Source organism: Carcharhinus amblyrhynchos, chromosome 1, assembly GCF_965287045.1.
Source record: "Carcharhinus amblyrhynchos chromosome 1, sCarAmb.v2.hapA, whole genome shotgun sequence".
Classification (NCBI taxonomy): Eukaryota; Metazoa; Chordata; class Chondrichthyes; order Carcharhiniformes; family Carcharhinidae; genus Carcharhinus; species Carcharhinus amblyrhynchos.
The window spans coordinates 175,015,841-175,039,261 of record NC_137324.1 but is presented as its reverse complement, the minus strand read 5'-3'; the positions used below and the strand labels follow the sequence as shown (position 1 = coordinate 175,039,261).

The window sequence follows — 23,421 nt, the reverse complement described above, 5'->3', positions numbered from 1 at the left end:
CTCCAGCGCCTGTTCAGGCAGACCGAGGGAGAGTTTAGCACCTAACCAGAATGTCTTTTGGACCGTGGGAAGAAACTGCAGCACCCAGAGGAAATTCTCACACAGACATGGGAGAGAAGGTGCAGACTCCACACACGCAGTGAACCTGGGTCCCTGGCGCTGCAAGACAGCAGTGCTAACCACCATGCCACCCCAACTGGCCGCGCATGTTGGAAATAGGTGGCACTTTTGAAATAGAAAAAGACAGATTTGCATTTATACAGGACTTTTCAGAACCACCAGACATCTCAATGTACATTAGGGCCAATGGAGATACAATTTAAAATGCAATTCCTAAAACAAAGCAGCCAATTTGCGCACAGAAAACTCAAAATTGCGATCTGAAAATGGCCAGAAAATCAATGATTTAGTGAAGCAGTTGAGGCTACCTTTTTGAATGTTTTTAAGACAAGGGTAGATAAATTTTTGGACAGTAAAGGAATTTAAGGTTAAGATGAGCGGGCAGGTAAGTGGAGCAGAGTCCACGAAAACAGCAGCCATGATCTTATTGAATGGTGAAGCAGGCTCGAGGGGCCAGATGGCCTACTCCTGCTCCCAGTTCTTATCTCTTGTAGACTGCCTTTGTGAGGCTGACTGCAGGATAAGGATAGGCAAGTCACTGGGAAAACTCCTATTTTTCTTCAACATTCTGTTTTTTTGTAAACTTCTACCTAAACAAGCAAAAACTGCCTCGGTTTATAGAATCACAGAATCCTCACATTACAGGGAGAGGCCATTTGGCCCATCGATCTTGAACCAACAACAATCCCAATCAGATCCTATCCCCGTCACCTCCCACATATCTACCCTGCTAGTCCCCCTGACACTGAGGGGCAAATCAATCTAACCAGCGCGTCTTTCAGACTGTGGGAGGAAACTGGAGCACCTGGAGGAAACTCGCACAGACACAGGGGATAACGTGCAGACTCCACATTGACAGTCACCCGAGGCTAGAATTGAATCCAGGTTTCTAGTGCTGTGAGGGAGCAGTGTTAACCACTGTGCCACCGTCCTCTCTTCTGATTGCCATTAGTGAGGCAAACATCAGTATGTTAAATAAATGTTAAAACCAAAGGTCACCGGTAAAGATATTAATCAACATTTTTTTATTCCACCATAAATCATTTTGTAGACAGTAATTCATTCACGAAAAGGTTACAGTTGGACTTGAGTCATGGAATTTCTTAGAGCATGTATGTTATACACTAAAAGAAATTAAGTCTGTGTGTTAATTTTCATTTTGTAAAAGCCAGATTTCCTCCCATTTATAAAAAAAAGAGACGCCACTTTATGAGGAGAGAAACAATGTCTAGCACTTTACAAGGAACAAAGAACTCGAGTGTTTCCAGTAAGGTTCAAATTCCACAGAATAGTTACCTGCTTAACTTGAAAGGTTTCATCTTTCAGAAAGTTGTGTGGGACGTTTCAAATCATTAGCTTAAAACTGAGGTCCGGCTATGGTCAGTGCTATCACCTGGATGGGAGTGCGGACTCGAATCATTACACAACTGTCTTAAACAGATATCCATGACGTGCTTCAACACTTCAGCTGAAAGTTTGATGATTTCTTTTTTAAATCCTTTATTTTGTTTGTGAGGAAAATCATTTCATTCTACCCAGCTTCGCTGAACTCAGCTTTTGAGGAATTTCCTGAAGGCAAAAGTCAAGTCACAAGAAAAGTCCAAATGCCAACATCACCACAATTCATCATAGAAATCCTACAGTGCAGCAGGAGGCCATTCAGTCCATCGAGTCTGCACCAACTCTCCAACAGAGCACAGTGGTGAGCACTGCTGCTTCACAGCACCAGGGACCCAGGTTCGATTCCCAGCTTGGGTCACTGTGCAGAATGTTCTCCCAGCGTTTGGATGCTCCAGTTTCTTCCCACAGTTCAAAAGACGTGCTGGTTAGACATATTGGCTGTGTTAAATTCACCCTCAGTGTGCCCCTGAACAGGCAACAGAGTGTGGCAACTAGGGGATTTTCACAGTAACTTCATTGCAATGTTAATGTAAGCCTATTTGTGACACTAATAATAAACTTTTACCTAGGCCATATTCTTGTAAGCCCACATGTTCAGCCCACTAATTTCCCTAACCTATACATCACAGGTGGATTGGCAATGCTAACTTATCCCTTAGTGTCCTAACCTGCATATCTTTGGATTGTGGGAGGAAACAGGAGACACGGGGAGAACATGCTAACCTCATACAACGTCACCCAAGGACGGAATTGAACTCTCTGATAATGTGAGGCAGCAGTGATAATCACTGTGCATGTTATGATACAAATGATGCAAGACACATTTAACTATTTAGTCTATTGGACATCACTTCCAAATGGTTGGCACCAACAGTGAGAATTATTAGAAAAGGCTGAACAGGCTGGGTTTCTTATCTAGGGAAGAGGAGGGAGGTGGTTCCCCCAATACAAGTCTTCAAAATTATGTTGGGGCTTGATTGAAGCTTTTTTTCACTCAGAGTCCAAAAACTAGATACTATAAATACCAAAGACGGTCACTAATAAATTCAGAGAAGTCAGGAGAAACATCTTTATCCAGAGAGTGGTGAAAACATCGATTGTACATGAAATGGGCAAAGCAAAGAGCTAACGCAAAATTCAGAGCAAGTTGGTTAAGTACATGAGGGAGAGAAGGATATGGTGATAAGAAACCATGGTGAAGCATTAACACCAGCACTAACTAATTGGGCTGGATAGCTTATTTATGTAGACAAAACATCCACCTTTGGGGCAAAGCGCAAGAGAAAAATGGTCATCCCTGACTTTCCTGGTTGAGTTAGGCACCACAACTAACAAGTGCAATAACACAGGCCATTTGGCTCCTCAAAGCTGTATACCACAACCACACTTATTTACTGAACACACATTCCTCAATTGGATAAGACAGTGGTTAGCATTGCTGCTTCACAGCGCCAGGGACCCAGGTTCGATTCCCAGCTTGGGCCACTGTGTGTGGGGTTTGCACACATTCTCCCCGTGTCTGCGTGGGGTTTCCTCCCACAGTCCAAAGATGTGCAGGTTAGGTGGAGTGGCCGTGCTAAATTGCCCCTCAAGTGTTGGGGATTAGCTAGTGGAAACGCATGGGGTTGCGGGGATGAGGCCTGGGTGGGATAGTAGTTGGTGCAGACCCGATGGGCTGAATGGCCTCCTGCTCTGTAGGGTTCTAATTCCCTGAATTAGGAAGGCTGTGTTGTGTTCGAACTAGGAGGAGCCAATTCCCCCCACCATCTTCAAGGCCTGCTGACCTTGGAGAGGCCAACACTCCAGTGTCACTGCTGAGATGAGAATACTGGCCATGGGGGTTCAGGAGGTGGGGTTTTCTCAAGGCAAAGAAGTGCTTGATGACTGTAGGCGGAGACTAATGCCTCCACATGAAATTCCAGCCAGGATTTCATCGCCATCAGGAGAGAAGGCAACTCCCACACCGGGAATCACTGCTCAGTGGTTTCTCCCAAGATTGCTTCGATAGCTGGGCCACCTCATAAAAACATAGAACATATACAGCACAGTACAGGCCCGTCGGCCCTCAATGTTGTGCCAAGCTATGTCCAATCCCAAGATCAAGCTATCCCCTTCATGTGCCTATCCAATAACTGCTTGAAAGTTCTTAAAAAAAAGTGTCCAACTCCACAATCCAGCAGGCAGTCTATTCCACACCCCAAATACTCCGAGTAAAGAATCTACCCCAAAAAAGTAATGCTTTCCGCTTCTGGTGCTACCTGCGTGGGATCTTCCTCCCACCCCTCTTCCTCCTCCTCCTCCTCCTCCTCCTAGGGGATACTGGGTTAGAAGCTACACCAGACTAGCTTGTAACTGTCCAAGCAAATTTATTCAACAGTAATAAAACAAGCGAACAGCAGCAATTGCTTATATATTTTACTGCTTGCTTGAACAAACAAAAGCACCACAGCAAAACGTTTAATATATTTCTGCTCTGTTACTCTTCAGAAGTAATTTCCATGACAGGTTTACAGTGGGTCAACAGCAAAATAGTAAAATCATTTATTCCATACCAGAAAGTTTCTGAAGCGTAATCCCAATTTAGTTGTATACCTCCGTGCAGAACCCACATCACAACTCAAGAAACTCCATAAATTCTAACCTCTCTCCCTCCTGCTCAATACTTAGAAAGCAGCAGCAGCTTGGGACATGAAAACCTGCTCCAGAAATTCAATTTGTTGCTATTATACAATGTAAAGCCTGTTTTAAATTAACAGTAAATCCCTTTAGTGCTCCAGCCTTGGTCCAATTTAGAGGGGCAAAGGTCACAGCTTAAGGTTTTAACCACTTCTTGCCTTGTGCAAGCATTGACGATGGATTTCTTTCCTTATCCCAAAGCACAGTCAAGAACATGAGATTCACAACAGCATAGATATTGCAGGGAGTGCAGTGTTCAGTGTAGAAGCAGGCCATTCAGCCTGCATTGACAACACTCCCTCCCTGTCCCTATTCTCCATGTAGTTACCTTGCTAGTGCTCTTGACACTAATGGGCAATTTGCCTTGGCCAATCAACTTGCACATCTTTGGATTGCGGGAAGGATCCCACGCAGACACGGGGAGAATGTGCAAACTCTACACGGACAGTGACTCGAAGCGGGAATTGAACCTGGGTCCCTGGTGCTGTGAGGCAGCAGTGACGTTGTGTTGCTCTTTAAGGGACACATGGACTGAGTGATCAATTAGGACTCATGAGGTGGGATCACCCCCACAGAGAGAAAGATTCCTCAGCTAAGACATTTCAGGAGTTAGCTACAGCCATGGAGCTGCGATATAATTCTTATTAATAAATACCTTCTGCATTCACTAACAAAATCTGTGAAAGTGCACTTTTACAGGTATCTTCAACTGTATGAACTCACTTTGGAAATTACCTGAACCAGCAAGGCCAGTTTAAAGTTTATTTATTGATGTCACAAGTCAGCTTACATTAACACTGCAATGAAGTTACTGTGAAAATCCCCTAGTCGCCACACTCCGGTGCCTGTTGGGGTACACTGAGGGAGAATTTAGCACGGACAATGCACCCTAACCAGCACGGGAGAGGAAACCTGAGACACAAACAGTTACCCAAAGCCGGAATCGAACCTGATGCTGTGAGACAGCAGCGCTAAACACTGCGCCGTCGCGCCGCCCTTGTGATTTGGGTTCATTAATTCATGCGCTGAAAGTCTAATTCTAGCGGCATTCAGAGCTGAACAAACCCCTGCTTGGAGGAAAGAAGTGCCTGAATTTTTGCAATCAACACAATGGCTTCAACTCACCCACCACTTCAGAGCAAAAGGAATGCAGGCTGGTGTGACCAACAAGCCTTTGCACGCACAGTTCTGATCCGAGGCATTTGATCGTTGGGGGATGTTGAATACTGGGTTGAGCAGCTGCAACAACTTAAATCTCCTCATTTTCCAAATTAAAGAAGCCAAAAAAAACTCCTTAAACTCAAAAAGTGCCAAACCACACAGTAACAAGAAGCAACATCAGCAAATAGTCCCCAAGAGGAGAAAAACAGTCAACATCTGCCTCATGAGTGGCCACTTCAGATTTGAGTTAAAGTTTATTTGTGTCATAAATAGGCTTACATTGACACTGCAATGAAGTTACTGTGAAAAATCCCCTTGACGCTACACTCTGGCACCCGTTTGGATACACTAAGGGAGAACTTAGCATAGCCACCCAGCCAGCAGAACCGCCCTATTATATCAAATAGACGGAGCGACTATAGAGAGTCAGTTCAGGTCACCACTTAAGAAACACATTCAGCTAATAAAGCCGATCTTTGCAGATAAATATTTTGAATTGTCAATATCACACAACAGACTGAGCTGGAGCCACAATTCAGGCACAGAAACAGGCCATTCGGTCCATTGAGTCTATACCAGCTCTCTGTAGAGTAATCCATCCAGTCCCCTGTTCTATCCCAGCAGCAGTGCCCATTCAATGTCCTTTCTAAAAATTACTGAACATCTCCATTCTCTTAGGCATCGAGATCTAGTACCATTCACTGTACAAAGAGCTTTCCCTCACGCAATCTTGAATCACACACTTCTATCAATCTCCTCTGCTCCAACCTCCAGCTTCTCAAACCACTGATGCAGAGCGAACGATGCGTTGGACATCAATATTTTTGGGGGCCACAATAATTACGACAGCCCTCAGTGCACATAGACTCTGTAGGTGTCTAATTTGTTCTGGGTCACCATTCAGGACGGACAGATCACAGGCAAGGACACACACACAATCATTTGGGATTATTAATATTGCATCCAATCTCAAAATGTGACAATTTAAGTAACCCTCCAAGCCCAATCCCAACTACTCTCTCACACTGAACTTGGCCATTTGCTGCCTTAGTGCTCTATTCCACTTCAAGCTGAGCCTCTGATCCCACACCCAGCACTATTATCTAATGAGATCCAAGATCATAATGCAAGCTTCAAGGAGCAGCAGGGTGGTTAGCACTACTGCCTCTCAGTGCCAGGGAGCTGGGTACGATTCCCAGCTTGGGTCACTATCTGTGCAAAGTCTGCACGTTCTCCTCGTGTCTACGTGGGTTTCCTCTGGCTGCTCCAGTTTCCTCCCACAATCCAACAAAAACGTGCAGGTTACATGAATTGGCCACGCTAAAATTGCCCCTTAGTATCAAATGGAATAGCTAGGGTAAATGGAAGAGAGTCCATCTGATGCTAAGGGGCAATTTTAGCGTGGCCAATAAATGGGTTACAAGAAGAGAGTCTAGATGGGATTGCGGTTGGTGCTGACTTGAAGGGCTGAATGGCCTCCTTCTACACTTAGGATTCTACGATTCTATCAACTTAAAACACAAAACACTGAAGCAAAGATGTGCAGGTTAGGTGGACTGGCCAGGGTAAATTGTCCCTTAGGCGTCCCAAGATGTGTAGGTTAGAGGGATCAGCCATGGTAAAATGTGTGGGGTTACAGGGCTAGGAAGGGGGAAAAAAAAGGACAGAGACTGGCTAAGATACTCTGTCAGACATCTATTAAGTGTGGCAATCCTGCAGGTGTTGTATGCTGTGTTGGTGCTTCTGTTCAGTCCTTGTATTGTACATTCTATATAGGTGCAGACTCAAAATGGGCCAAATGGCCTCCTTCTGCACTGTAAAGATTCTGTGAAATATGCACAAAACAGATTAAATCATTCTGTTCAAAGCATTATTTACTGTTGTCAAAGCTCCCTATGTACTAAATATATATAGAACATAAAACACAAGGGTTGAGAGTGAGTACCAATGATGGAGATGCCAGCGTTGGACTGGGGTAAACACAGTAAGAAGTCTGACAACACTAGGTTTAAGTCCAACCAATTTATTTGATAGTAAACTCACAAGCTTTCGGGGTTTGCCCCTTTGTCAGGCGAAGGAAGAGTTCTGGCCTCAGACAGAGCATATAAAGCACAGACTGTACTGTCTGGAGACAATACACATCTCTAACCTGTGATCAGTGCTCCTTCCACTCACATTGTCGGCCACTTTAAGACTTGAACAGCAGGTTAGGTGTAAAGATTCGCATTCTAATCAGTAATCTGTAAACTGTCTGCGCTGTTATACGCTCTGTCTGAGGCCAGAACTCTCCATTCACCTGACGAAGAGGTAAACCTCAAAAGCTTGTGAGTTTACTATCAAATAAATCGGTTGGACTTAAACCTGGTGTTGTCAGACTTCTTACAGTGAGTACCAACACTTGCAGTGTCACGTTTAATAGGTGTCCATTTGATTCAAACTACCGCAAGTGATGACCTTCTGCTGTCAAAGCACCATGTCATCAGTTAATTGAAATCTAACCATGTTTTGTCATTCAATCACATAACAGTAGCTGGTTAAAGTACAATTCTGCAGTAAACCCAATCAGACTAGATTTCATTTCCCCAAGTGCATGATCATTAAGATCATGTTGACTGACAAAGTAAAAATGAAATAGCAAAAACAGCTGGCCATTTTCCCCTCAGCACTCAATTATTGTAAGTGAACTAAAACCCTACATATTTCCTTCCTGCTCTCTTTCCCTCAAGCTAAACATTTAACATGAATAATGTTTGCCATATACAGTTTGCTATTCCCAACATGAAGTAGTCAGTTAATGAAGGATACAATTCTCCAAGAACTGAGATCCCAGCTGCCTCGCACAGATACCGGATTACAGGAACCAGGATTCCCGCTGCGTCACGGATACTGATCTGAGAGAACCAGGATTCCCGCTGCTTCATGGATACAGGTCTGGGGGAACTGGGATTTACAGATGCACCACAAAAAGCATCATTACTGGTTGTATCACAGCTTGGTATGGCTCCTGCTCTGTCCAAGACTGCAAGAAACTTCAAAAAGGTACTGAATGTAGCCCAATCCATCACACAAACCAGCCTCACATCCACTGACTGTCTACACTTCCCGCTGCCTCAGCGAAGCAGCCACTATAATTAAGGACCTCACGCACCCCAGACATTCTCTCTTCCACCTTCTTCCTTCGGGAAAAAGGTACAAAAGTCCGAGATCGTGTACCAACTGACTCAAACAGCTTCTTCCATGCTGCCAGGCTTTTGAATAGACCTTGCATTAAGTTGATCTTTCTCTATACCCTAGTTATGACTGTAACACTATATTCTACACTCTCTCCTTTCCTTCTCTAAGAACAGTATGCTTTGTCTGTATAGCATACAAGGAACAATACTTTACGCTGTCTACTAATCATCTCACTGCCTTGACTAAAATAAGCTAATGACCCCAGCCAGAAATGGTTCCAACAGAAAGGATCAACAGTACAGTGATATACAGCACATTTTAGGGATGGATCCTTTGGAACCTAAATGGATTATTTCAACATCAATAAGACTTTGCCTCCCCAAACTTCTACCCCTCCTCTCCCCAACAACCCCCACAAGGTTGTTTGATTTGATTTGTCACATGTATTAGTATACAGTATTGTTTCTTGTGCGCTGTACTGATAAAGCATACCGTTCATAATGTAGTGTTACAATCATAGCTAAGGTGTAGAGAAAGATCAGCCCAGTGCAAGATAGGTCCAAAAGTCTGATGGCAGCAGAGAAGAGATTGTTCTTGAGTCGGTTGGTATGTGACCTCAGGCTTTTGTATCTTTCTGCTGATAGAAGAAGGTGGAAGAGCGAACGTCCGGGGTGCGTGGGGTCCTTAACCATGCTGGCTGTTTTGTTGAGGCAGCGGGAAGTGTAGACAGAGTCAATGGATGGGAGGGTGGTTTGAGTGATAGACTGGGCTTCGTTCACAACTCTTTGTAGTGTCCGATCTATTGCGATCAATGTTCCCGCTCTTGTATCTTTGATAATCCTGGAATTCCCTCCCAAACGGCATTGTGGATCAACCCACAGAGCACATGGACTGCAGTGATTCAAGGAGGCAACTCACCACCACCTTCAAGGGCAACTAGGGATGGGCAATAAATGTTGGCCTAGACAGCAATGCCCAGGTCCCACGAATGAATGAAAAACAATTTCCTAATGCTATAATCACCAGACAGATTCCTCCATCCAATATCCTTTGTAAAAATGCACCCCCTCACAATGGTTGGGATTGTAAATTAGATGAAACGAACATTAAAACATGATCTCCTGTCACTCTTGAGAACGGAGGGCTAATCCTCTGAAACTATTGCTCTCTGTTTTAGTGGTGGAGTGCAAAAACAATATTCCCTCACACGCAGATTATCTATGCACCCAATGGAACCTTTAGCCTTCCCAAGCGGGCCTTCCACACCCACGCCCCTGCCAGGGTCGGAAGAGGGGAAATCGATCACAAAAGCAGGCCAAAGGAGGCTGAAACCCCTACGCTTGACAACAAGCGCCCCCTTTCAGCACCGAAACCCATCCCCTCGGGAGGCGCCTTCATGTAGGCTGCGGGCACCCTAAGGGTGTGTGACACAGAACACAGTTTCCTTCCCCGATCAGCCAGCATCAAAAGAAAATCCGCACTACACAAAAATGAAAAAGGCAACAATGAAAAGATTAGGAGATCACCATCAATCAAACAAAGCCCCAGGGTTCTACAAACTGACAACACGTAACATTAAACAGTCCAACAAGAAACCAGTGTGCTACACTTAACTGAGATAAAGAAAATTGTTCTTGATAGATTGGTGCAGGTTGACAAATTGTGCATATTATGAAAAATTAGAGCAGCCTCCTTTTCTCCTCAGTTCTACCCTGGAACTTACTATTTATAATCCCAGGTTTTAAGCTCTCTGACACTTTCAATTAAGTGCAGTCATAAAAACCACAGACAGTACTGATCTTTTCAAGGGCAGCAAACAGGGGCTTAAAATGGGAAGTTAAGAACTAGGAGGCATGGCCTCAAACTAAGAGGGAGCAAATTTAGGACTGAGTTGAGGAGGAACTTCTTCAACCAAAGGGTTGTGAATCTGTGGAATTCCCTGCCCAGTGAAGCAGTTGAGGCAACCTCATTGAATGTTCTTAAGGCAAGGATAGATAGATTTTTGAAGAGTAAAGGAATCAAGGGTTATGGTGAGCGGGCGGGTAAGTGGAGCTGAGTCCATGATAAGACCAGCCATAATCTTACTGAATGGCAGAGCAGGCTTGAGGGGCCAGATGGCCTACTCCTGCTCCTAGTTCTTATGTTCTTATGTTCTAAAGCAACCCAATAGAGATCTTTTCTCTATAAAGAAAGGGCAACATGAATTTTGTGTATTTGAGAGAGATTTCTAGATATTAAAAATGTCAAAGAACACAAGGGAAAATGGTGTTCAGGCAAAATCAGTAATGATATGGTTGGAATGGAGGAATGGCCTCAAGGGGCCAAATGGCCTATTCCTGCTCCTATATATTCCTATGAGTTGCAGTACACCATTCCATTAGCAGTGTCAATAAATTACACCCTCCTCAATCTCAAATAAAACATAAGTGGTCTTCTCAAGATAGTGGTCTGCACTTTTGGAATGGAGGGTGACCACCCACCTCAACCTTCCCTCTGGATTTCCAGCAAAGGGATCAGACGTCAAGGGGCTGGATCCACCAGGCTCTTATCAGGGAACTGTGCCGGGCAAGGGTCAGACTCAGGGCATTGTAGAGGAAAGCAACCTCTTTGCTGCCCGCTATTCCACAGAGGAAACATTTGACGGATGCAGGTTTGCATACCAAGCATTGGAATGGAATCGCGGAGACCAGCGGTGGGCAACCCCGAGGCCTCATGTGGCCAGAGACATTTTGTTGATCGTTTCCCCACATGTAGAGTTGCCACATTTCACTGGTTTCCATCCATGGAGCTTCTTTCCTACTGGTATGATGGAAATGATTTGCAAATAAAGCAAGGGCAAAAATAGTGAGGTGGATGCTGATTGTTCAGAACATTCACTATGAGAGCAGTACGCTCCCTCTGCATTCAATCAAATATAAATTTTTTTAGACCACTTGAACTTGACGACAGTTCTATTAATATAGAAATGATTAAGCATTTTCTATAACTTGAAATATTTGGCATGTATTAAAATGTATTCAATCTTATTCATGGAGTTACAGTTAGGGAATAAGCCCAACTTCAATCTTGCAGTCCACTGAGATGAAGGAGAGCCACTCATGCGGCTCATTCACTAGTCTAGGTTGCCCGTCACCAGTGTAGTCCTATTACAGTGCAAACAGAGGCCTACCCATTGACATGTGAGTGCCAGGGAACTGAAGGGTGAACCACAGGCCAGAGCAAATCGTGAGAATTGTGGCAAAAACCATTTATCTTCAATCACTGGGCCCATTACCCCAGGGGGATAGAGGGAAGCCACAGGGGCTAAAGCAAGGTAAACCTCCAAAAAGTATCAGCCCAGATCCACTGGAACAAGGCCGGAAAGCCAAGAGGGTGAATGGACATCTAGTACAGACATAAACCACACAACGGCAAACATAATTCCTGAATAAAGTCACCCAAACACTGGAGTGCTGTTCACTCATCAGTCATGGGCCCTCGCATTGGTGCACAGAAGCCTACAGTGCAGAAGGAGGCCATTCAGCCCATCAAATCTGTACTGACCACAATCCCACCCAGGCCCTATCCCCATAACTCCTTGCATTTACCCTAGCCAGTCCACCTGACATTCACGGAGCAATTAAGTATGACCAATCCACCTAACCCGCATATTTTTGGAGCGTGGGAGGAAACCGGAGCACCTGGAGGAAATCCACGCAGACACGGAGAGAACGTACAGACTCCGCACACACTCACCCAAGCTGGAAATCGAACCCGGGTCCGGGTCCTTGGTGCGGTGAGGCAGCACTGTTAACCACTGGTTGGAGAATGCCTCGATTTTCAACTTGGTTTCCACACCTCTGTCGCTCCCCCCATCCCACAACTCGGAGATCCCGAGTGCATGAGGTTCTCCAACTCCAGTCACCTTCACCGTTCCAATTCCCTTTCCACCTTCAAATCTACCTCTTTGATCAAGTCTACCCCTTTAATCACCAATCCAAATATCTCCTTTTGCGGTTCTGTTAAATTTTGCGCAATCACCCATTTGAAGGAAGCTGGCAGGTTTTATGATATTAAAAAGATGTTGTACAAAAGCCAGATGTTGTTGTGAGATCAGCATTTTGACACCAGACACACTGCCTTTTTTCCCCACCAACCTTCACTCGAGTGTTCAGTCAGGATGCGAAATGAGGGCTGGGTTGATTCTGGTTATGACGCCTCCTGCTGTGGGTGGTTTTAGAAATTGCAAATCTTATTTCAACAACTCTTTGCAAGTCAAGGTACATTAATAAAAAGGAAAATAACCATCTAAATTGGGTCAGTAATCAGAAAGAGATGCACAATCCATTAAAAACCGCAACGTAGGTTAATAAAGTCATTAAAAATTATCAAATGCAGAGTCTCACTTCTAAAGGAATAGGACTAAAGCAAGGAAGTTTCTTCCAACTTGCATGGAACCTTGACTCGATCACATTTGCAGCACTCTGTCCAAAATTATAAAAATTATAGAGAGGCCCTGAAAAAGGGTCAGACAATCACTTACAACAATTATGTTGGAACTGAAAAGTTATACCAATCAAAAAGAGGAGAGTGGGGGAGGGTTGGAGATAAGAGTTGGCGGAGGGCTTCAAGATTATGAAAACTGGACAAGTAAAACGTACGCAAGATATTTCTTCTCGCAGGAGACCATAAAATCGGAAGGTAATCATTATCGAATCCAGTCGGGGTTTCAGGAGAACATCTAGAGAGAGTTTTGGGAATGTGGAACTCCCCATCACAGGATGTAGTTGAGGTGAATTACAATGATGCCTTTAAAAGGGGAAGATGAGACAAGTACATGACAGAGAAAAGAATAGAATGTACAGATAAAGAGCAAAAGGAGATCGTGTAGAACAGAAACACTGACAAAAGATCTGTTGAGTTCAAAGACCCATTTCTGTGCTGCAGATTAAAATCAACATAAATACTTCCTCTCGTACCTAGTGTTGAAACTTGAACCAAGCAATTGGGAACAGCTTGTCATGTTTATATTTAGTTCAACAAAGCACTAAAGTTTTAGTCTCCACTGAATAAAGCATGACCCAATTATCACAAGTATTATCTGTATATTAATAGCTATGAATCATGGATCCCAGACTCTTGAGCTCAAATGCAAAAGGTGAAAATACATGCCGCCCAGTCTTTGCCCAAATCCCAACTGAAAGTTCTCAGATAAGATGAAACGCAGCAACTGAAGGGATCAGTGATCACACTGCGATGGAGTGTTCACACCATCCAATCTGATGAAGCAGTTGTTTCCAATTACAAAACCAAAACATGTGCTGGAGTTCGAATCCTGAACTTGTTTCTGACCTTGGTAACAAAAGCCACTTATCAGGCTCAGCGCTCACTATCATGTTTAGTTTACACAGATTCCTGAATTCCTGCCTTAAACTATATCTGGAAGATGTGATAAGAGCAAAGTGAAAGGTTCAACTGTTAAATATCCAAACGGGATGAATGTAGGTCGCAAGACAGCAACACTGTCTACGTTACACAAATTACTCTGCTTTTAACAAAATATGAAGTAAAGAACAATACTTCGGACACTGATTCGGAATTGTAGCACTGTGCAAACAGAATGGAAACAAACTCTTTTCCAAAAAGGGGAACGCACACAGTAAAAGAGCAACAGAGACACACAGACAAGCACACACACACACAGGGAGGTGCAAGGAGAGACACACACACACACACACACACACACACACACACACAGGGAGACAGGGAATGACACACACACACAGAAACGGAGAGCAAGAGGCACACAGGGAGATGCACAGAGGCAGACACACACAAATAAACAGAGAGAATGACACAAAGACAGACAGGCAGACACACACACACACGGGAAGATAAAGTCAGAGACAGGGTCAGACAGGCACACACACAGGGAGATGGAGGAAGAGATACACACACAAGACGACAGACACACACACACACACACACACACACACTTAAACAGATAAAAGAAGGGTAATGTGGCCACACTTCTGTGCACTCTCCTGACTCGCGTTAAAATGTTTGAAAGCCAGTCTGCTGGGTGCGGCTCACCCACGACTAGTGATTTGCCTTTCCTCAGCATGACTAACAAGAGGGGGTTTGGTCTGCCTGAACAATATAATGTACAGCAAACAGCTTCTTCTGTGACCCAGTGTAGAAAGCTGTCAGTGAGAGGTGAATCCCTGATGACTGAGGCCAAGACAATCCAAATACAAGAACTCTGCAACAATATTACAATTATGTAGCACACATTATAGCAGCAATAAATGACCTTCAAGTTAGCCTGGCCTTGTCTTTAAAGCTCTCTCTGCTAGTGAGAGCAGCATACAATGTTTTCTAATCCCCATGCGATCTCCAGATATTCCATTTTTACAATCTCCTCCAACCCTACAATCCTCCGAGATCTCAGCATTCCAACAATCCTGGCTTCTTTTTCTTCTTGTACCTGCTGGCCCGTCAGCAGTCTAGAGCAGAAGCTCTAGAATTCACTTCCCAGCCTCGCTCCCTCTGTAAGTTCAAGTTTATTTACCAGTGTCACAAGTAGGCTTACACAAATAGCCTAATGAAGTTACTGTGAAAATCCCCTAGTTGCCACATGCTGACGCCTGTTCAGGTACACTGAAGGAGAATTTAACATGGCCAATGCACCTAACCAGCACGTTTTTGACTGCGGGAGGAAACCCTCACAGACACGGTGAGAATGTGCAGACTCTGCACAGACAGTGATCCAAGCTGGGAATTGAACCTGTGTCTCTGGTGCGGTGAGGCAGCAGGGCTAACCACTGTGCCACCCATACTTTAAGATGCTCCTTAGAATCTCCGTCTTGAGCCAAACTCTTCCTAAAATTTCCTTGTGACCAGGTGGCAAATTTTATCTGACCATACCCACAAAGCACCTTGGCAACGTTTTACTACAATGAAGTCACCATATAAACGCAAGTCGTTTTTGTTGTACAACAGACAACTAGAAGTTTAATTCCACTGCAGAACTCTCTCAGTCAAGACAACGTATCTTTTTAAAGGGACATTTCAGATTCTGAAGGTGCTTGAGGGGACAGATGCTGCGAGTGTTTCATGCAGGAGCCATAGAATCATGAGGGCATAATTGGGGGTCTCTCATTTAAGACACAGATGAGGAGGAATCTTTTCTCTAGTGGGCTGTAAATATTTGGAATCCTGTCCCCCCCAGACAGCAGTAGGGTTTGAATCACTCAATATATTCAGGGCTGTGTTAGACTGATTGAGGTGGTCAAGGGTTATGGGGACAGGCAGAAAAATGGAGTGAAGGCCACAGCCAGATCAACCAGCTACTTGGGAGGTACAGAACTTGAATGTTGCTGAAAAGAGACATGCTGACAAAGTTTTTCATTGTGCACTCACCAGGACTAATAAAAAAAGTGCCAATTGGTCAGAAAACTCCCCTCATTTTCTGTCAAATAGTGCCATGGGATCTTTTACCTCATCTGGATTGTGCTCTGTCAGCCTAGTTTTTCTGTGCTCAAGTCTTGGAGTTGGGCTTGAACCCACAAACCTTTGACTCTGAGAAGAGGGACACCAACTGAGACACAGCTGACACATGGGGAATATGTGAATGGAAAAATAAGAGATGGGCAGTTTCTGTAACTGATTCAGAAAAGTTTGTTGTTTCACATATGGGTGAATAGTTGACAATTTTACCGAGATCCCAACTACCCTCGCTATTTTGATGGGGAAATAAGGGAGCTGGCCAATGTTTATCCCTTAACCAACTTCATTGAAATATGGGTTGCATCATTACTTTTATTGCTGTTTGCAAGAACTTGCTCTGCGTAAATTGGCTGCTTTGTCCTTTACAACAATACAGCAGTGAGAACATTTCAAAAACATTATGGGTTGAGACTCGCCTGGAGCCATCCTGAGGCCCTGAAAGGGATCAGATGAATGAGAGTTCTTTCTTGTTCCTCAAACACCTTTTATCAGCCCATCAATCAGCAGGAAAACCTCAAGGGTAACAGCATTGACAAGAACGGGAGCAAGAGGCCCAAAAAAAGGTCACCCAGAAACACAGGGCTCTTGTGCGAGGGAACAAAAGTGTCCCTGTACCCGATGGGCTGCTGTACAACTCTGATCGGTGGAGCCTGAAGCCCTTTAATTAGCATTCTGAGCAGCTAGACAGGCATTCCCCATCCAGCCGTGGGCCCACGCTCCCTCTGTCCACACGGGAAAGAATGTGGAGAGGCTCAGACTGTCAACCTGGCAAACACATCCATTCCAGAGAAACAACGCTTCTATTTGTAACGCAGATGTCAGCCACATGAAAGACGGGGACACGAGCTGTCAATATTCCAATAACAAGAGGGTGCCTGGAAGGTTTCTGCCTGCCCGCGGGATGTATTGATCCGTTTTGGCTTTCTCCACAGTTTGGAGTGAATGTTGGTCCCTTGTACAATGACGCACATGTTCAACTGAAGCCAGACTGTGGAATTTTACATCAAACAGCTGCCAATTTTGCCCGGCCCAGGCACTCTTCAGAATGAACACTTTCCCAATAGGGGGCTTGCTGTAGGAGGAAGACACCGGCTAAAGCACAGAAAGAAATATCGCGCAATAAACATTGTTTATTAATTGAATACCACACCAAAAATCAGTGTCCAGCCTGCAGCCCTGGCTCAGGTTACAGCACAGGTAAGGTTCAGGTTGGGAACTCACTGGTTCATCATTTCACATCTTTATCGAGCTTCCCCAACCTTACAACAGTGACTCCACCTCAAAACGTACTTCCATTGGCTGTAACACACATTGGGGTGACCAGAGGTTGTGAAGGGCGCTATAACAATGCAAGTTCTTTAACTTTTAAGCCTTTGGTTGGCCTGCCAACTAATTTTGACGTGAATGAGTGCCGATACTATATCAAGGAAGGGTGATGGTAGGAGTGGTATTATTCCTAGACTATTCATCCAGAAACTCAGGTAATGCCCTGGGTTCGAATTCTGCAATGGCAGATGGAGGTTTTTTTCCCCTCGAAATGAATAGCTTGAAGAAAGTGTGAAAAGAAAAGCATCAGAGGTTAGTTTTGTATCCTCCACTTCCCATTCCAACAACCCTTGAGGAGATGAGCTCATTAAAAAAAGAAAAACTCTTTCAGATTCATGCTGAGGTGAGCTTGCACCATCAGTTCCCACTTCTGCCACCAGGCATTGCCGGGTGATGAGCCTGGGAGACACGGCAACTCCATGCCAGAGTTGGGCAAGACTCCTGTTCTGGAACTGACGCGCAAACGTGGTGCCAAGAAAGAGGAGATCAGCCAAAAACAGAACATCGCACAACTCTCTCGACACGGGCATGCTTTTTTGTCTCGCGCAACAGAAACTTACACCAACCATACCACTGAATGGAAAATTCTACTCAGGGCACGCCAACAGAATCAGCCACACACCCAACGTTAGCAGGGAGCCATGGGACAGGGTTGCCCTTTGGTGCTGACATGGCCTGAACATGACTTCCGCCCATGAAGTCTCCAAAACTGTCCTGGAGTTTCCAAGAATTAATCTCCTCAGCTGCTAACCCAGCAGATGAACCAACAGTGGATTTGTTCTTCTGTCCCTGCCCCACCATTTGCTTTGAACATTTTTTGATATTAAATCATAAAAATATTGGATATGTTGGGGTCGGGGAGAAGGCGGACATTCAGCCCATCAAATCTACACCAACTTTCCAAGAGATCATCCCACCCAGGATCTAACCCCTGTAGCCCTGTGTCTTTACCCTGCAAATCCCCCTAGCCTACACATCTTGGGGCAATTTAAATAGCCAAGTTTCCCTAACCTACACATCTTGGGACACTAAGAGGCAATTTAGCATGGCCAATCCAGCCAACCTGCATATCTTTGGGCTATCAGGGGAAATGGGAGGAAACCCACGCAGACACAGGAGAACACACAAATTCCACATGGGCAGTCACCCGAGGCCGGAATTGAACGCAGGTCCCTGACACTGAGGCAGCTGTGCTAACCACTGTTCCACCTGCAGCCCAACTAGAGTCCACAACTCCAACACAAATAATCGCATTAAATTCTGCTTACCCCTCACCAACTGAGGGCAGTTTTTCCCATTAACTCTTCAGAAGCGGATCATATAGACACCCGACACTGCTCCATCAATCAGCACTAACATGACTGCTCTAATCTTGGCCTCAACTCCACTTTCCTGCCTGTTCCCCCATGACCCCTTTGATTGCCCAATCGTTCAAAAATACCAAGAAATGCCAGACGTTGAAAGAGACTTGGGACCCTTTGTTGTGAGTATATTATCAAATAAATAGGTTGGACTAAAACCTGGTGTTGTCAGACTTTTTACCCTTTGTTTCAACAGACTCAGAATAAGTACTCCTCACTGGAAAGAGAGTTTGCACTGCAAAGGGGCAATGTAAAAGAGTGCCCCTTTAAGAATAGAATAGCTCACAGCAACATCAGCAGCTACAGGTCACACCAAGGTGCCAGCAAATAAACCATGATCATGGTATTCAGTAGAAAAGACAGAAGAGTTTGATGCGATGTGCTCAAATTCAGGGAATTGCAAGCTACCCAAGACAAAGCCACCAATCCTAGGAGTCCTCGCAACATTTTGTGATGTAGATGGTGTTGCTGCTACAAAAGATGCTTACGGCCGCAGTGGCGCACATCATCAATAGGGTTGAAGAAGGGTATTAAGAAATGGTACTTACCCTGGAGATAGTCAGCGGCATGTTGAAGTCTTTGCCGCCTTGAAGCCTGAAGCCCCACGGAGCTGGGCCTTGCAAAGTGACAGTGTAGTTGCTCATGGTCCTGCTTTCTCACACACCAGGTCTAAATCAGCCAACTGTCTGGCAAGGGTGGGGGGGGGGGGGGGGGGGGGATAAAAAAAAACACACAAATATTACTCCTCATGAAAGTGAATGGATTACATTATAAAATTGTCCAAGCTCACGTCTTTTCGTACAATGGTTTAACTCCAAAAATATGCCAACTTTTAAGCAACTAAATGAATCTCTTTTTTTCTATATAAAGAAAACCATTGCACTTACCCGTATTACAAATTATTTTATTGAGCAGAAGCAGCCAGTCAGCTTCACAGGTCTACACAAGTCTCAGTGCTCCATACAAACCTCCTCCCAACCCCTCGTTCCATCCCTTCCTCCCTCATCTGCCCATCATGTTTTTCCTAAACACGTCCATATTATTTGCCTGAACCACTCTAATGGGGGGGGGGGGTAGGTTTTGGCATTCCCACCACTCTCTTGGCAAAGACTTTTCTCCAAAATTCCCTATCAGATTTATGAGTGGCTCAGTTACATTGCCCTGCTTCTGACCTTTCCCTCCACGTCTATCAAAGCCTTTCATAGGGAACCTCCACAGATGACACCCTCCGCCTATTTTCCTTTGAAAGGAAAAGTGCCCCAGTCTGTTCCCTCTTTTGCAATCAGCACAGGAGCTTAGAAAACTAATACAATGAGCTCAGTTCTCCACTAAGAAGTCCAAACTGTCCTCGCCTCACCTTATTGGAACTGCAATCAAAAGAGACACGATACACATGAAGTTAATAACTCACGTACACACAAAGGGGTATCCCCAACCCAAAGCACGACAGCAATCTGCCCAGTACTTTGAAGTACGGGAACTTTGTACACAGATTTGGCTGTGCGGAACGCTACACGACCACAGACGCTCATGCTGAGAATTGTCAAACATTACTGCAAACCTTTTTTTTTAAAAACGCCTCTGCTGTTCAGAAAGATACAACGATGGATAGAAATTGCTATCGCGTTCAGGGAAAGCCCAGCACAGCTGGCAAGAGGCAAAAAAAAGTCAGCTGATGAAAATCACTGCCCAAATTTTGCTCCCCCATCCAAAGAAGAAAAAAAAGAAACACACCTGATGCCCGGCATCAATTCTTTGCACAATGCAAAGTCTTTACCTTTCTGAGACCCAGAGTTTGTCGGTCTCGGCAGCAGAGAACACTCTGCACCCCTCTGCTGTCAGGCAGCACAGAATAAAACAGCACAAAGTTTGGCAGCCAGCACCTGCTATATATAAAGGAAGCCGGTGTAAGATTACACCAAAGTATTTGAGGGCTTCACCATGACGCAAGGTGACCAATTTAAAGGTTCGCTTTTATTTGTGGACCAAACACTACTTAACAGTAGGTACATCCAAAACATTACTGAAAGAGAATGGAGTCTTCCAGCGAGCCTGACACAGGTTTTTGGCTCGGGTTAGAGGTGAAAACAATCAGCCCGGAGATTGCAATGCTATTTCACAGAATCCTGTAGTGCAGGAGGGAGCCATTCAGCCCATCGAGTCTGCACCGACCACAATCCCACCCAGGCCCTATCCCCGTGCATTTATCCTAGCTAGTCTCCCCGACACCTCGGGGTAATTCAGCACGGCCAATCTGCCTAACCCGCACATCATTTGTATTGTGAGAAGAAACCGGAGCACCCAGAAGAAACCCACGCAGACATGGGGAGAATGGATGAATTTGGATGGTGGGCATTTGTATTAATCCTCTTCGTCAATCTCCCACCGCAACAGTTTTTTTTCAGTCATTTGTGGGACATGGGCATTGCTAGCTGGGCAATGTTTATTGGCCATCCCTAGCTGCCTGAGGGCAGTTGAGAGTCGACCACATTGCTGTGGATCTGGAGTCATATGTAGGCCAGAGCCAGGTAAGGACGGCAGATTTCCTTTCCTAAAGGACGTTAGTGAACAAGATTAGTTTTTCTGACAATAGTTTCATGGTCATCAGTAGATTCTTAATTCCAGGTTTTTTAAAAAATTCAAATTCCACCGGTTGCCGTGACAGGGTTTGAACCCATGTCCCCAGAACATTGCTTACAGTGGCATAAATACAAGATTAGAACCCATCTTTCTGCTACATCTGCAGCCAACAGTGGCTATGAATGAGATTACAGATTGTCTGCTCAATGTTAATGAAGCATTATTGTCAAGTTCTTTAATAAGTTTGTTTGGTCCAATTTATTCATTTTTTTGCCATTTATGAATCACCTACTGTTTCTCTATTTTGATTTGGGAGCTGGGAGCACTCCTGCCTCTGGTGCAAAGCCCGCTCCAGCGTAACATTCCACACAGTGCAGTGCTGCATTAATCAAAGATGCAATTGGTTCAGATGTGTTACTAAATGAGGCCTTGTCTCTCTTTCCAGTTGGCCATCAAGGGACGGCAAGGTGGCACAGTTCAAATCCTGGCTCGAGTCACTGCCTGTGTGGAGTTTGCACATTCTCTTTGTGCCTGCGTGGGTTTCCTCCGGGTGCTCCAGTTTCCTCCCACAGTCCAAAGGTGTGCAGGTCCGGTTGACTGGAAATGCTAAATTGCCCCTTAGGTGTCAGGGCAGGGGGGAGGGAGAGAGAGGACACCGGCTTGGGTAAATGCCTGGAGTTATCGGGATAGAGCCTGATTGGGATTATGATTGGTGCAGGCTCGATGGGCTGAATGGCCTCCTTCTGCACTGTAGGATTTTATGATCTCAAGAGCTCAACTGCAAACGAGTCAGGACAGGAGGATTTCCCCCCCTTCACCCTCGGGTCTGGGCCAACATCACAAAACAGATACGTCTGGTCATTAATTTGTGATACCTTGCGGTGCACAAAGTGGATGCCATGTTACTACAGCAACCACACAACAAGTCATTCATTGGTTGTAAAACATTCTCACGTATCCCGGGATTATGAAAAGCTTTTCTTTCAACTGGAGGAATGTTCCTTTTTACGATTTGTGTCAATGTCAGACTTTGTCTTAGTCCACAGCAGTGATTAGACATTCAAACTATACTCAACATGCAAAAAAAACAAAACACCTTGTATTTGTGCACAGTTCACACAACCTCACGCCCTCTCCAAATACTTAAGTTGAATTTAAGATGGCGCCGGAGCATGGTGGCTTTTTGAGAGCTGTCTTCAGCATACCCCCTAATTATATCTTTTACTCTCAAAGAACAAAGGAAGTTACAGCTCAGGAACAGGCCCTTCGGCTGCCTGATTGAACTAAAACCCCCTACCCTTCCGAGGACCATATCCCTCTATTCCCATCCTATTCCTGTACTTGTTATGATGCTCCTGAAGTCACTATTGTATCCGCTTCCACTGCAGCGAGTTCCAGGCACCCGCCACCCTCTGTGTAAAAAAAAATTACAACACTCTGCATCCTCTTCCTTCCTTTTCCCCTATGTACTCCATGAACGGTATGCTCTGTCTGTGTAGCCCGCAAGAAACAACGTTTTTCACTATATACTAATACCTGTGGCAATGATAAATCAATTCGAATATAATCATGGACCATCTGAGGAAATCTGGGGGAGAAAAATATTAAGTTTAATGTAAAAAAAATTCTGATGAAGTTTCTCTGGTGCCTCATGGAATAAATTACATCACCTCAAAGTCCCACGTTGATCTAAGAAGTGAAATGATAGACTTGCATTTATACAGCAACTTTCATAACCTTTTAATCTTTAGTGATTTACAGCAAAATGAATATTTTTGAAGCATAGTCACTGCTATATCAGAACCACTGTGGCCATTATGGGCACAGCAAGCTCCCACAAGCAGCAATGTTACCATGACCAGATAATCTGTTTCAGTAATGTTAGTTGAGGGACAAAGGGGAAGGGGTGTTTAAGCAGGAAAATGGGAATAAATAGAACAGTAAAAGTCAAGGTCCCCACACCTCATCCCTATTTTGGTGACCTTCAAAGACAGGTGTAGACGCCAGGAGAACAACGACCTGCCACAGTGGCGCTGTCCCTCCCTGCCCTGACATTAAAATACCGCCCAGCTCCTCATCTCAAAATCAAAACAGCAATAAACATTTGGGCACTACCTTGAAATATAAAATGAAG

General features: G+C 44.7%; 1 protein-coding gene across 2 annotated transcripts in view; it reads right to left on the bottom strand.

Annotated features, from left to right (window-relative positions):
- LOC145347804 (PDZ and LIM domain protein 5-like) overlaps positions 1–20,569 on the bottom strand; it is a 200,138-nt gene extending 179,569 nt beyond the window's left edge. For both annotated transcript variants that reach the window (XM_080195659.1, XM_080195649.1), the window contains exons 1-2: positions 20,485–20,569; positions 19,256–19,389 (exon numbers count right to left, since the gene is read on the bottom strand). In XM_080195659.1, the coding sequence (XP_080051785.1) occupies positions 19,256–19,351 (96 nt within the window). In that variant the 5' untranslated portion in view covers positions 19,352–19,389; positions 20,485–20,569. The remainder of the gene's footprint in view (positions 1–19,255; positions 19,390–20,484) is intronic.
- Between the last annotated feature and the right edge of the window lie 2,852 nt (positions 20,570–23,421).